This window comes from Felis catus, chromosome B4, assembly GCF_018350175.1.
Source record: "Felis catus isolate Fca126 chromosome B4, F.catus_Fca126_mat1.0, whole genome shotgun sequence".
NCBI lineage: Eukaryota > Metazoa > Chordata > Mammalia > Carnivora > Felidae > Felis > Felis catus.
The window spans coordinates 15,090,589-15,105,650 of NC_058374.1; the positions used below are offsets into that span (position 1 = coordinate 15,090,589).

At 40.6% G+C, this 15,062-nt stretch overlaps 1 protein-coding gene across 7 annotated transcripts in view; it reads right to left on the reverse strand.

Annotated features, from left to right (window-relative positions):
- Window positions 1–2,624, reverse strand: part of MINDY3 (MINDY lysine 48 deubiquitinase 3) — a 95,538-nt gene extending 92,914 nt beyond the window's left edge. For 3 of the 7 annotated variants that reach the window (XM_019833986.3, XM_011283617.4, XM_003988125.6), the window contains exon 1: window positions 2,284–2,620. In XM_019833986.3, the coding sequence (XP_019689545.1) occupies window positions 2,284–2,377 (94 nt within the window). In that variant the 5' untranslated portion in view covers window positions 2,378–2,620. Of the gene's footprint in view, window positions 1–2,283 lie in introns of all 7 variants that reach the window. The other 4 variants (XR_006600319.1, XR_006600320.1, XM_045060943.1 and 1 more) reach the window with 3 other exon arrangements.
- Between the last annotated feature and the right edge of the window lie 12,438 nt (window positions 2,625–15,062).

The window sequence follows — 15,062 nt, forward strand, 5'->3', positions numbered from 1 at the left end:
AGAAAAAAAAATGTAAACGGTATTGACTGAATGATTCTCCTACAGGACTACGAGGTGGCCGAGCGTTCTCGTATCATTATAAAGTTATAGTTTAAATAGTGGTTATCTGGGGCGCCTGAGTGGCGCAGTCGGTTAAGTGTCTGACTTCAACCAGGTCACGATCTCGCGGTCCGTGAGTTCGAGCCCCGCGTCAGGCTCTGGGCTGATGGCTCGGAGCCTGGAGCCTGTTTCCGATTCTGTGTCTCCCTCTCTCTCTGCCCCTCCCCCGTTCATGCTCTGTCTCTCTCTGTCCCAAAAATAAATAAACGTTGAAAAAATAAAAAAATAGTGGTTATCATGTATCAACTATCCTTCAATAAAAAAGAAAGAAGAGTAAAAACAACATGATTATTCATCAAATAAACAATAATTTCTTGTAACTGTCAGCTCACGGCCAGAGAGTGATCTTTGGCTTAGCCTACAATGAAACAATTTTTAAATCAAGTGTTAACGGACTTCCATTGTGTGAGCGTTCACTCTATGTCAGATATTGTGCTAAGTGCCTCAATGTATTTATATGCCTTTAATCCTCACAACAACCCTGTAAGGTTGACACTACTATTATCTGCATTTTACAGAGAAGGAGACTGAGGCCTGAGGAAGTGAAATAACTTTAACCTGGAACCAAACTACACCTGTTCCAAAGCCCTCTCTTAACCAGTAGAAGTGCCTTTCAATCCTCCTTGAAACTTCATCACAGTATTAATATAAACAAGGCCGGACACGATCTTATTCTACGTTGTACATGCTTAATTAATGTTGACTACACGGGAAGTAAAAGTTTTCTTAATGCTTCACAGCCTTGTAGACTTCACGGCTGTTCGCTATTAGGATAAAACGAAGTCAACGTAGAAAGCAAGCTTTAAAATCTGCAAATGCAGGTGTCCAAGATTTCAGAAAATGCTACTCCAGTGACGTAATCAAATGTGTAAAAAGTACAAAAGCAATTCCATGTTAAGGTTTGAAAACTTATCAGTGAAAACAAATCTGTGTGAGGAATCGGGAGACTTGTAATTCACTCCCTTTCTATCCATTTGTGTGACTCTGGCCTGGTCATTTAGCTTCATGACTCATTTTCCTCATCTGCAAAATAAGAGTGATGGACTAAATAACCTGTAATAACCTGTAATAACCTGTAATACATTACGATTCTAATTTTACCAGCTCTTAAAAGAGGCGTATCTAAGAGAGAGGAAGCGATTTCCTTCAACTCTGAATTTTTCTTACAAAATACACACTACGACTAGGAACTTAGATTTACTATGCTAAAATTCCCCCAAATCCTTTGAGAACACGGATTCTGTAAATAAATGATTTAACAACAGAAATGAAGAGCTACCATTTACTGGCCTATGTTTTACATACTTACACCACGAATCCTGACTCCAAAGACTATGCTTGTAACCTCACTTCAGTCTTTCTTAAGTCACCTTAAGTAATGTGCAAAGTTGTGTTTGATCATTAAAACTTAAGAATTACAGGTAATTACTGGTACAAAGTGCCAAACGCAGAGCCTGGCACGGCGGAGGAATACAATAAATGGTCATTTTTATTTCCTTAGGGTTCGTAATAATAAAACTTCTTACATAACTCAAAATCCTGTCTGGATAATTAGACCAGCACGGGAAGTGCTGTGATCCACATTCCTTTGAACTGTAACAGATAACTAAACCACCTCAAAACTGGGGATACTTTGGGTCAAAAGAGCACCTGACAGCAAGCAACACTGGTATTTTTACGCCGAGGACTACGTCCGACCACACGGTTAAAACACAAACAACAAAGCTGCCTTCTGGAATTGGCCACTTTGACTTTCCTGTGGACTCCCCTCTGGCCAAAATTAAACCACACGCCAATAACACGAAGCCTGGACGGTGGGTAGGGATTCGGGAAGCCGCAACACTGGCTGCGAAACTGACACCGGGGCACGGGGCACACCCTCAGTGTCACACACTGCAGCCCAACCACCATCCTTCTCTCATTCTGCCGGAGGGCAGCCCAGGGAGTGGCAGAGGCGCTTCGGGTCCTTAGGGGACAGCTGCAACCATTCTCCTACTCAACCACTCCCCCCTCCCCCCACCCCGAGACAGGCAGGGCGTTTCTAGAAAGTCCAGTGTCCGAGCTGAGCACGGGAATCGGGACAGAGTGCAGGGCAAGCCAGGGGGGCTGTGGCGCCGGCGGCGTCGCAGCTAGACTCTCGCAGGGCAAAGGAAGCGGCTGGAAGTCAGAGCCCCGTCAGGGTACCTTGTGTCCAGCGGCAGAAGATGGTGTCAGAGAGACCGGGGCTGCTCTTGGTGCCCCACACCAGCTCCATCAGCTCTTTAGTCAGTTCGGACATGATGGGGTACCGGCGAGCGGGTCTTCGCTTTCAGGACTCCCGCCCCGGAACATGGGGAAGGGGCGCCTTCAGGGACAGGAGTTGTGGGACGGCAGCGGCAAAAGAGCTGGGAGGGTGGACGGGCGGAGGGCGGAAGGCGAAAGGAGAGAGAGCTACTAGCCGAGACCGCGCCTGTCAAGCCAGCCGGAGCGGCAGCAAGGAGTTTCCCGTGCCGGAAGTGCCGGGCCACTTCCGGCTTCCCTTTCGCTACCGCCCCCGCCCCCTCCCGGTGGACCCGGGAGTCGCCTCCCCGGAAGCGGAAGTGGGGGGGTAGGAAGCGCTTAGGCACGCTCTGGTGGCCGCCGGTTTTCCTGAGCTTCGCCCCCCGCTTTAGGTGGGGTGGTAACTTTTGTACTGGCGGGGACGCCGCGTTCCCTGGGCGTTGGCCTGTTTTCACCATCCAGGAACCCCTCCTCCCTCGGCGCACCGCAGGCCCTGCGGCCCACGCCTTAGGGCCTGGAACGTAGACTAGCCCCTAAAATATGTAATATGAGTTACACAGAGCTACAACTCTAAGACGATGGTTGAGTCTCCGTGAGGAAACATCTGTGACTTCACAGAGAGCCACCACTAATTTGAAGGCTGTCGGCCTGTGTGCCTCGATAAATCCTATAAAGTCCAACCACCTATTAAATGCATAAGCGAAGGGTGTGGTGTGTAATGTGCGTTAGAAATGCCTCTACTGGGTGTAACGCAGACTTAGAAAGCTATTTATTGGGAAGCAGATTCAAAGCAGCCTGTTTGTAAACAGTAGAGCATTCTCATCTCGTTTTTTGAGAGTGTTCGGTGAGTGGACAACACCTGAACTGAAGTCCAGGTCTAATCGTTGACAAACATGCAGTTGAATTTGGTTTGTGTAAAAACTTGTATTTAGGACGCCTAAAAAGGAGAGAACATGTTGACCAAACTTTGAATTTAAAACAAAAGGCCCAATCTGATGGGTTCCCTGCAGGTTGCAAATAAGAGGGCGTTGCTAATTTATCCTTTATTCCGAACTGCAACAATCTTTGCTGTAGTGCCTGAGCCATATCTATAACCCTCCTAATTTGTATTCCCTTTGGAACTCTCTTTACCCTATTTTTGCAAACCAAATCTCACTCATTCTTCAAGACACAGTACGAATGCCATTTTGTAATAAAGCTGACTCCAGTCATTAAAATCTGAAGTACAAATTTTAGCTTCTGCAATTTCATGGTAACTCATGTGTAACTTGCTCATGACAGTTACTGTCATCCTTGTATTTGCAAAGAATTACTCTTCTGAGGGGCACCTGGGTAGCTCAGTTGGTTAAGCCTCTGACTTCGGCTCAGGTCATGATCTCCCAGTTTCATGGGTTAGAGCCCCACGTGGGGCTCTGTGCTGACCGCTCAGAGCCTCCAGCCTCCTTCAGTTTCTGTGTCTCCCTCTCTCTCTGCCCCTCCCCTGCCCACACTCTGTCTCTCTGTCAAACATAAATAAATATTTTAAAAATTTAAAAAAAAAACGATTACTGTCCTGGGATATAAGTTTATGGAAGTCAAGGACTTGTCTTACTCATAGCACCTAGTATGGAGCATTGAACATTGCTGGATATCAGTAAGTATTCGTTGAAGGAATGATATTTGCCTTTACTGGAATTTAACAATTCGTTATCTTTTAGCACATTAGGGATCAGGAGAAGTATTAAGTCCAGTTAAACATCTATTATTTGCTTGGTGGGTTACAATTTACAGGATTATTTCACTTCCTGAAAGACATAGAAGGGTCTATGTTCATAGAGTGTGTAAGTGGCAGACCTCTAAGTTCAGAGGTGTTGGCCACAATTGTTTTCTTTCCATTAATATACAGATAGTAGTTATACATTTGATTAACTCTCTATACATATAGGGTAAAGGCTATACTTTCAAAACATAATTTTAAAAACAGAATATTTCTTGATCTGTGATTTTTCTAAGTTTACAGCTATGACGAGCTGACAAAATCTTCAGCACATTGATATGTCCTTTCCACTTTTAGGTTATATTCATTTGCAGCGTTTAAAAATTTTAAATTAGCAGGACATCTTTTTAACAAGGAATATTTGATGTTAAATTATTTATGTTGCTTAATTCATTAGTTATAACATCTAAAATGTGAACTTACTTAAACTGCAGTAGAAATGCAAATTAATATTCGTTTCAAATTTTCTTATTCAGTAATTATACATAAACATAATACATTTTGGAAGCAGTCAAGTTTGTTGCATTTATAGCTGGCACAGGATAATAATGAGTTTCTCTTATTAGAATAACTTGAAAATTATGTACAGTTACTTTGAAGTATTTATATTGCTCCATATTTTCACACATATTTTTTCTTAGGACCGTCTATGGTTTTGGTGAAAGTGATGTGTGTCGTTAAGATGTACACAGGTTGCATGAATGATCTTTAGTCCTAAAAGAAAGTCCTGAAAAATCAGAAACATTCTGCTCGTATGTAAATTTTATTAGTAATATTTCTCTTTCGTTCAAATTCAAGTCAGGGCACAGCCATAAAACTAGGCTGAGATTTCCATCATGATTAATTCCCTTTAGCAGTCTTTACTAGTTCACAGCAGCAGAATTACTCTATCAAACCCCTAACTCTGGGCTCAGTTTCCTGTCTTTCCCCAAATTTCCCTGTCAAACGAAGCACAATGACTTCGTTACCTTGTTCCTAGCGATCACCACGGAAAGAATATTTCTCCAACTGGAATCCCTCTTAGTCATCATTTAGTGTATTTGCATTCTGGTTATCTAAGAGAAATCATACCGTTGAAAAAACCTACACTATAATGTGGTTAATACATTCCAGGCGAGTTGCTCAAAGAATCCCATACTTATTCACTAAGAAAGCTATTTTATTTATGGGCCCTATGTCTTCCAATAACAGCATAAATCTATCAAACAAATGAAATTCTTTCCTTTCCTTTAGCCTGACCTCATCTCGGCAGGATAATTTTCCTACCAAGCATTTAAGTCCACCATTGTCATTCCCAAGTATGGGATACTGCATCAGTTCCCAAAGCACTTTCTACTGGCATTAATGCATGGTGGAAAGGGGATTCTGTGATTAAAATCTGGGTTAAGGAAAGTTAGACAGTTATGGGGTGCTTGAGTGGCTCGGTTAGTTAAATATCCGACTCTTGATTTCGGCTCAGGTCATGGTCTCATGGTTCCTGAGTTCCAGTCCCGCATGGGGCTCTGTGCTGACATGATGGAACCTGCCTGGGATACTTTATCTCCCTCTCTCCATCTGGATTCTCCTCCTCTCAAAATAATTAAATAAATAAACATTAATAAATGAAAAATAGAAAAATAAAACAGTTGTTCACCGCAACTCTTCAAGAGAAAGGATTGTATTCAGGGCTAAAAGACATTTGAATGACTTTATTCACTGATCTTCTCACATAGTTTAGGTTGAGAATCACTGGTATAATAGAATGGGCTTCTGATTGGAATGAGAAAATATGAATGTTATGATTATGAATATGATTAAGAGGTACAAACTTTAAAAAAGGAAATATGAATGTTACTTATGTGACTACTAACTATGGCCTTGGATGAATCATTTAAACTATACTGTGCTTCTTCATCAATAAATTAAAAGGACTAACTTTAGATCATCTCTTAGGATGCCATTTATTTCAGATCCTGTCCCCTTCTATGATTTAAGAAAAAACACTGCTTAGAAATTAAAATATATGGAAAAAGTGAGAAGAAAAAGAATGTTGAGCATGTATATAGAATAAACAAATGACTTAGCATTATTCTCCACTAACACATAGAATAAAAGAGGTTATTTGTCCCTTACCACTTACTTGTGCTAACATTATGAAATGAGAAGATCAAATTCCAAAATATATATCAGTCCAAGACTGGCTATGTTAAATGAGTGCATAATATTTGCACACTTGGATGTGTCATAGACACCTCAAACTCACTGTGTGTCAAATAAAACATCTTTTTCCATAAAATCAGCTCCTCTTTCAAAGGTTCATGGTCAATGAAGAGTACCATCCTCTACAAACAAGCACATTTTTTAATGTTCTCAATTTTATAGGATGAATAAACAACGTCCTTGAGGCTAAGTTGCCACATTCATAAAAGAAGGTCATTAATAATAATTACATCATACAATGATTATGCGATTTAACAGAAAACATTGTATGTGAAAGAAATATGTAATTGAAAAATACCATTCTTATGTTAGCTATGTTAATGGTTTGACCAAAAGACCATAGGAGCAAACATGGAAGATGAGTTACGCATTTGAACTGGGTATAATTTTGACCAGAGAAAAAAGGGAGGATGTGCCTTTTTGGCATGAAATGCTATTATGGCAGGAGCCTGGCATTTGTATCCCTAGAGAGAGATGAGTCAGGAATGTCAGATAAAGGAGGGTGCCATAGACTGAATTGCGTCCCCTTCAAATCCATATGTTGGAGACATAATTAAGGTAAATGAGGTCATAAAGATGGGGCCCTAACCCAATGGAACTGGTGTCCTAATAAAAGCAGAAAGTCGCCAGAGATCCCACATGCATCCGGCAAGAGGCTATGTGATGACACAGTAAGAAAGTGGCTGTCTGTAAGCCAGAAAGAGAGGTGTCACCATTAACCAACCCTGATGGAACTTTGATCTTTGTACTTGCAGCCTCCAAAAATTGCGAGAAAATTAGTTTCTGTTATTTAAGTCAGCCAATCTCTGGAATTTTGTTATGGCAGCCTGAGGAGACTAATGTAAAGGGCCAGAATCTTAACATACTGTCTTACATAGTTAAGCAGCTAATATTTATTGATCACATTTTATGGCAGTCCCTATACTAAGCAATTTACATGTGTTACAGTACAGAACCCTCACAACTCTGGAATAAGAACTATGATCTCTTAGGAGGATAAAAATCTTGCCCTGAATCATGCAGTGAATGGAAAAACTAGCATGGACACCCAGATTTTTCTGACCCAGAACCTGTGCACAAACTCATTTCAGAGCACAGGTGATTTGATTCTAGATCTGTGGCCTTAATACTACTCAGTCCTCAATGCTATGAACTTTAAATATAACAAGAGCTAGTTAAGATTTTTCAACAGTGTGGTGCTAACATCATCTTTATGTCTTATGATTATAACTGGCAGTATGCAGTGAGGACAATGATTACAAATGAGAAATGGCTGAACCAGTTAGGAAGTTACTGCAATAATCCATGATGAGATGCTTAGGGCATAAAGTGGAATGGTGCCATTGGCAATTTCACTGAGCAGTAAATCCCATGGCCGTTTTAGAATAGAATGGATGAAACTTGGCGATTTACTAAGGAAGGTAGGTGACATTCAAAATGTAATGAAACTTAACTATGCTTAAATACAAGATTAGCATCGCTGTTGGGATCAGAAACAGAACAGAAACACAAAGGGGGGTCAGACCTACAGGTGTGCTTGTTTCCAGATATGGAAACAGGAATAAAGAAGGAAGAGTTTGTCTTCTGAATGCTGACGTTTCCCGAAGCCGCTGTATAGAAACTGGAGTTGAGGATGCTGACTCAGCTCCTGAAAGGAAGCTATGACCACTGTATTAAACTGTGTTTTTGGTAATAGAGTGTAAGAGAATAAGCAGATCAAAAGAGAAGAGGAAGAAAGTGTATTAGTTTTCCACTGCAATCATAACAAGTTACCAGAGAATTTACTGGCTTAAACAACACAAATGTGTCATCTTACTTCTGAAGATCCTAAGTCTAACAAGAGTCTCACCAGGATAAAGCCAAGGCGTTAGCAGGGCTGTTCTTTCTGTAGGCTTTGGGAAGAGTTCCTTTCCTTGCCTCTTCCAGGTTCTAGAAGCTGCCTACATTCCATGGCTTGTTACCCCCTTCTTCTATCTTTCAAGCCAGCAAAAGCTAGTTGAGTTCTTCTAACATCACACCACTCTAAGCTCCTCCTCTTGTCCCTCTTCCAGTTTTAAGGACTCTTGTGATTATTACTGAGCCCACTCGGCTGCTCTGGAACGATTTCCTTAGTTTAAGGTCAGTTACTTAGCAACTTCAATTTCATCCGCAACCTAATTCCCCATTTCCATGTAATCTGCACAAGTTCCAGGGATTAAGACATGAATATCTTCGGATGGAGGTAGTCTCCTGCCTATCGTAGTGAATGACAGATAATGCTTGGTGTCTCTCGAGCATTAAAATGAAGTTGTTCGTTAGATGTTCACTAAAACTGGGGGGGTCTACCATTTATCCGTCTAATAAGTATTTATTTACTGTCTACTATACCGGCTCTTTTCTCTATATATTGGGGATCCAGCAGTTAAAAAATTGACAAATATTCTTACCCTCATCAAATTTACATTCTAATGTGGATCACATACAAAAAAAGCCAGATAAGGGAAGTATATAGGACGATACATTAAATCCTCCCGAGAAAATAAAGCAGAGAAGGGAGATAGAGGGCTGGGTGAAGAGTAGGGGTTGCAGTTTTATATAGTCCTTCCCTAACTCATGATAAAGTGGCCTGTAAGCAGAGAAATGAAAGAGTGAGCCAATATATACAATGCAAAAATATTTCAGGCAGAGGAAATATCAACCACAAAGACAAACTGAGAGTTAACCAGGAAGTTGGCAAGACCGCAGGGAGCACACTGAGATTGAGGACAAATGAGGAAATAGCCTTTGTTCTGTGCTGCAACTTTCTTATCGGGGATTGTTAGGGGTTTGTCCAGCTTCTTTCTCTCCAAAGGGTATCTTGGGAGCCCCCAGGTCTGTAGGATTGTATAGAGGAAGGGAAAGAGTTGCTTTCATTGCAGCCTGACCTTGCAGTCAGGTATCTTTTTGCATTTGGCCCCACTCAAGAATTCATGCGGCACGTGATAAGCGAGACAGAATATTGTGCTCAAGGGTGGAATGTACCGCCTCTGAAGCATAAAGAAGGCTACTAAGCATTGCTCTTCTTTCTTAGTGGTTAGAGGTACAAGGTACATAACTTGCCTTTTATTTTGGAGGCAAGTCCAGAAATGCTCAAAACACTGAACCCAGAAATGTATCACTGATTTGCTGGGCCCCTGAATCTTTGTAGCGTTTCTCTCTTACCCTCTGGAGCACGTGTCTTACCAGGCATCTAGAGTACAGTTGGCTCTTGAACAACATAGGTTTGAACCACACAGGTCTACTTAAATACGTGGATTTTTAAGATATACTACAGTACTGTACATTTTCCATTATGGTTTTCTTAATAACGTTTTCTTTTCTCTAGCTGGCTTTATCATAAGAATATAGTATATAATACATAGAACATACAAAACATGTGGTAATTGACTGCTTATATTATTGGCAAGTCTTCCAGCCCACAGTAGGCTCTTAGTGGTTGGGGTTTTGAAGAGTTGAAAGTTATATGAAAATTTTCAACTGTATGAGAGGTCGGCACCTCTGAAACCCTGTGTTGTTCAAGGGTCAACTATACTTGCCATTTCTTAGTTATCAGGTCCAATTAACATGACGTCATGTGTAGTAGCCAGATTCCAAGACTGTCCCCAGTGATTCTCTCCCCCCTGCTATTCCTGCATTTCTGTACTTCCATCACATTGAGGAGAGAAATCTTTCCAAGGCAAGGTCATGGAAGTTCTTCCTTGCTTTCTTAGGGGATGTTACCTGCTGTGTTATGAGGATACCCAAGTAGCCCTACAGAGAGATCCATGTGGATCTAAGGTTTCTTCTCAATAGTCAGCACCCAGTTCTGGGCCATATGGGTGAGCCAGTGTGAAAGTGGGACCTACACCACCAGTCAGGACCAGGGTCAGTGTGGCACCAATGGGAAGAAGCCCCAGTAGGGTCCTGGAGAATGCATGGCGCAGCTCCCCAGAGCCGGTGTTTCCACAACTTCCAATTTCTGCACTGTCTGATGCTGGTAGCTTGAAATCTACCATAGCAGGGATATTCGCAGGATGGAAATTGCCAGTGCTACAAATTAGGATCTTTTATTCCTAGAGACCAGGATGTCAAATATTTACCAGCACACCACGGAGGAGACTCTATCTCCAAAGGAAAATGTATGCATTAATGTCAGCTTAAAGGAGAATGTGCTCTGGAAATGCATAAACAACAGCAGTCCACCATGGAAGGAGAACTTCAGTTGGGACATTGATACTGAGATCGCCCCAGTTTAACTTAGCACTTAGGACATGCCAGGCATTGTGCTGAGTACTTCATGCACATTCTTTTATTGTAGAGAAATTTGAGAGGCAGTGGGGGGCAAACTGACTCCCAGTCACAGAGCTAGGATGGATGATGCCATTGTACCTATGCCCTGCTGACCAGATATGTCTGTTCTTTTATTCACCTGACTTCCCTCCCCCACCCCACCCCACCCCCCACAGCCCCATCCCAATACTGTTCAGCCTGAAGAAATCAGAGTCAACAGAACTGAGGCCTTTCACACGCTGGATCCAGAAAACCAGGGGCAACGTGAGCCAACCACAGCAGAAGAGTTTTTGCGTGGGGTGTAAAGAAGGGGTTTAGTTTCATTCTTTTGCATGTTGCTACCCAGGTTTTCTGACTCCATTTATTGAAGAGACTTTTTCCCATCAGATATTCATTCCTGCTTTGTTGAGAATTAATTGACCATATAGTTGGGGACTCATCTCTGGTATGGAAGTGTTGAATGACTGTAGTGTACGTCTGAAACTAACACTACACTGTGTGTTAGCTAACTGGAATTTAAGTAAAAAACTAAAAAAAACCCCACAAAACACTAACTTCTAATTTAAGAGATAATATACTTATGGAAACAGTGCCAACTTGAACTAAAAGGAAAGGAGACAATAAAAAATAAGAATTGATCTTTGACTCCTCAAATTTATATAGGAAGAAGGCTGAGAACACAACCCAGCTGGGGTTGCAAACATGAGATATCTTTTATGGTCAAGGAAGGGTAGAACCAAAAGGTCAGAGAACAGATTCAGAACTACAATGAGTCTTTCCCAAGACTTAAATCCTAATTGAGGAAATATCAACATGTGTCTGACGTGTCATTCTAGATTTTAGAAATGCTATGGACCCACAACTCCTGTGGACCTCCTTTACCAGTTTCTGATGGAAGAGTCTACTCTGGTTATCCTATCCCTGCCCCACAATTCTGATGGGTGTCAGGCCAGATAAACTGTCTCTTAGTTCACCAGTCTTTCTAAATTACATTCAAGGAAGCTCATACATACTTTACCTAATGAGACCCATAGGATTCAAGCTGATGCTGCAAGGGTATGAGACTTTATAAGAATTCATGTGTGGGAGAGACTTGAATTATTAAAGCCAAAAGGTAGTCTGTGGGACTCGGCCTACATTATGGCAACCATGATTCATGACTCTTGATATTCATACCCTTAAATAGTTTCCTCCCACACTAAATGGAACTGAACTGTGTGACCCACACAGTATTGTGGAAGTGATGGTATCTATTTTCCAAAACTAGGTCATGAAAGGTATTACAGTTTTTGCATGATCTCTTCGTTCTTCCACTTTGTGGGAAGCCAATTGCCATAATGGGAAGATATCCAAGCTGTCTGTGAATAGGCGTGTATAGGGAGGATGTGAGGCTGGATATCCCCATTCCAAGTCTTGGGATCCCACTTTATTATGAGATCCCCAACCTAGGCAAGGAGAATTTGGCCTCCTCTGAATTTCTGATACTTTCACAAATAAATTTTATATTTGGCCTTTAGGTTTATTTACTCTCTTACTCCCAAAACTATTTTTAATGCTGCCAAGGAGGATTTTGAGTCTCATACTTTATCTTAGACTGCCAATTAATAAGTATGAGCCTGTCATTATGTTTCTCCAATGTCTCAATGATACTTACAAAGTGGCCAGTCTTTGTAATCTGACGTCAGTTAGTAGACACTGGTTGCCCCAGTGGCTCCAATTTGATCAAGGATAATTCTTTGTGGAAAAAGGCAGCTGCAAACTTTAACTGTCTGTAATTTCCAATAGTGAGAGGATGGTTGTATTGACTGGCTCCATGAAAAGAATCTTGGTTGAAACTGATAGCACCCATTATAGGAACCAAATATAATAAAGCCTTTGGCAACATCTTACTTAGTGGAGAAACTAGAAAAGCTTCCCTTTTAGATTGGCAACAAGAAAAAGATGCCTTCTGTCATCACTTTTATTCAACATAGTAAAGGAGGTCATAGTCAGCAAGGCACAAAAAAGAAATCAGAGGGTGAATAAGATAGAAACAAAGCTGTTGTTATTCATAGCCTGTCCCATGTTTCACTCTATAGATAGCCATTTTTTTCTGGATTTCTGTAGCAAGGTTTGCCTTTAATACTCAAGACCTTTCTCTCCTACAGTCACACTTCTATCTAAGTCTCACCTGCCTATGAGTCCCTCACAGCATTTCCTGAATATCTTTTGGATAGACTGAGGCCAAATAAATGAATATGAAATTGAGCTGCTTAATTTTTACCAACATAATAATCTAATTCTTTTTCTCTATTCTGGAAGAAGAATGGCAATTTCTGTTGGGTAAAGCTCATAAACTGGATAGAATGAGACAGCCAGAAAAGAAATGTTCTGCAGGTTTTAAACCAAGTCAGCAATGGTAAAACTGGATAGGAAAATTGGTTCCATCTGCTTTTAATCTCAGAATGTCTCCCCATCTTTCTTGGTTGTCTCAAGTAGGAGCTGTCCAAATTTGCTTGACTCAAAGTTCATATTGAAATGCTGATTATAAAACCAGAGCAGGAAGAGGTGTATGATCAGATTGAATTAGTGTCGTGATCACTCGTGGGGCTTCTGTTCAGCAGGATGTCATGCTTGCTGAAGGATGAATGACCTCTGCCCCTAAATCTTGTGGTGCCACACATTGTGCAACATTGGGAGGCAGCTTTAGGTGAGGCTGGGACCTAGAAGAATGGAGGTCTGGTTCACATTAGCAAAGAAAAGCAGATCCCTGAGGCTGCTTCTGTTTTCTTTGGTTTTTATTTTTGAAATCTGTTATGACAAAAAATTTCAAACGCACACAAAAAGAAGGAATTATAAGCACCTATCTCCTAGATTTAACAATTAAATCACTGGTTTCATCTGTTTTGGTACATTTTGAGTAAAAATTAAAGATATCATAACAATATACTCCTAATTATTTCAGTATGCATCTCTAAAATGAAGATACTTTTCTACATAAACACGACAGTATTATCACACCTAACATAATTAATAATTCCATAAAACAATTTAATATTATTTAATGTTATCCATACGTCTCCAGTAGTTCATACAATGCCTTTGAAACCTAGATTCTTCAGACCATGATTCAATCAGTGGTAATATAAGGTATTTCTCTAAAGGAGAATTTAATATAGAACATTCCCCTCTTTTCTTCTTCATGACACTAGCTTTTTGAAGAGAATGGATCAATTTTCCTTTAGAACATTTGATTTTTAAAATGTATGTCATGTTTCCTTCAGGGATTGTTTGACTTATAGTTTTGGCATTTGGTATTTGGTGTCACTGTAGGTTTTGGTATTGCCTATTACTTGGAAGTTTTGGTGTAAAGATTTTATTTGATTTAATCTGAATATGTTATTTAGATAGCAAGATGCTTTTTTGCAAGTATATTTTAAGAATAATACTATGTGCTGCATATTACATCACATCAAAAGGCTGTCTAATTTTGAATTTTGCTAACATTGACTAATGGTGGAAGGTGTCACCAGCAAGGAAACTGTGGGCTCGACTTTTGCTCTGTATCAATTCCATTTTCTGTCAACTTTTTACCTAATGGTTTGGCATCCACTAAAAATCTTTGCCTGAATCAATTACTTCATTAGGACTTGCAAAATGATTATCTTCTGTTTATTTTTTGTTCTTTTTTTTTCTATTTTAAACTTTTTAAATGTTTTATTTATTTTTTAGAGAGAGAGAGAGAGAGAGAGAGAGAGAGAGAGGAGTGGGGGAGGGGCAGAGAGAGAAGGAGACAGAGTCTGAAGCAGGCTCCAGGCTCTGAGCTTTCAGCACAGAGCCTGATGCAGGGCTCGAACCCACGAACTGTGAGATCATGACATGAGTCAAAGTCAGACTCTTAACTGACTGAGCCACCCAGGTGCCCCTCTAATTTTTTTGAGTTACATGGTTAGTTTCATTATTTTTAATCTATCTGATGCATTCTAATACAGTATATAGTACTACAAAATTCCCAAGAATTAAACAAGCTTTGATATTTGGTATTTTCGTAATCATCATTCAATTCAAATATGTTAACATTCTCATTTCTCTCCCTCAATTTATTATTTCTTTTTTTTTTAATTTTTTTTTTCAAAGTTTATTTATTTTTCGGACAGAGAGAGACAGAGCATGAACGGGCGAGGGGCAGAGAGAGAGGGAGACACAGAATCGGAAACAGGCTCCAGGCTCTGAGCCATCAGCCCAGAGACCGACGCGGGGCTCGAACTCACTGACCGCGAGATCGTGACCTGGCTGAAGTCGGACGCTTAACCGACTGCGCCACCCAGGCGCCCCTCAATTTATTATTTCTAAGTAAATTTTAAATCTTCAAGTATTTCTTAATCTATTTGTTATTAATTTCAAGTTTAATTATATTTTTTCTTAGTGAACAACATATTGTGATCCTGATACTGTAGCATTTGGTAACACTTGCTTTTAGGCT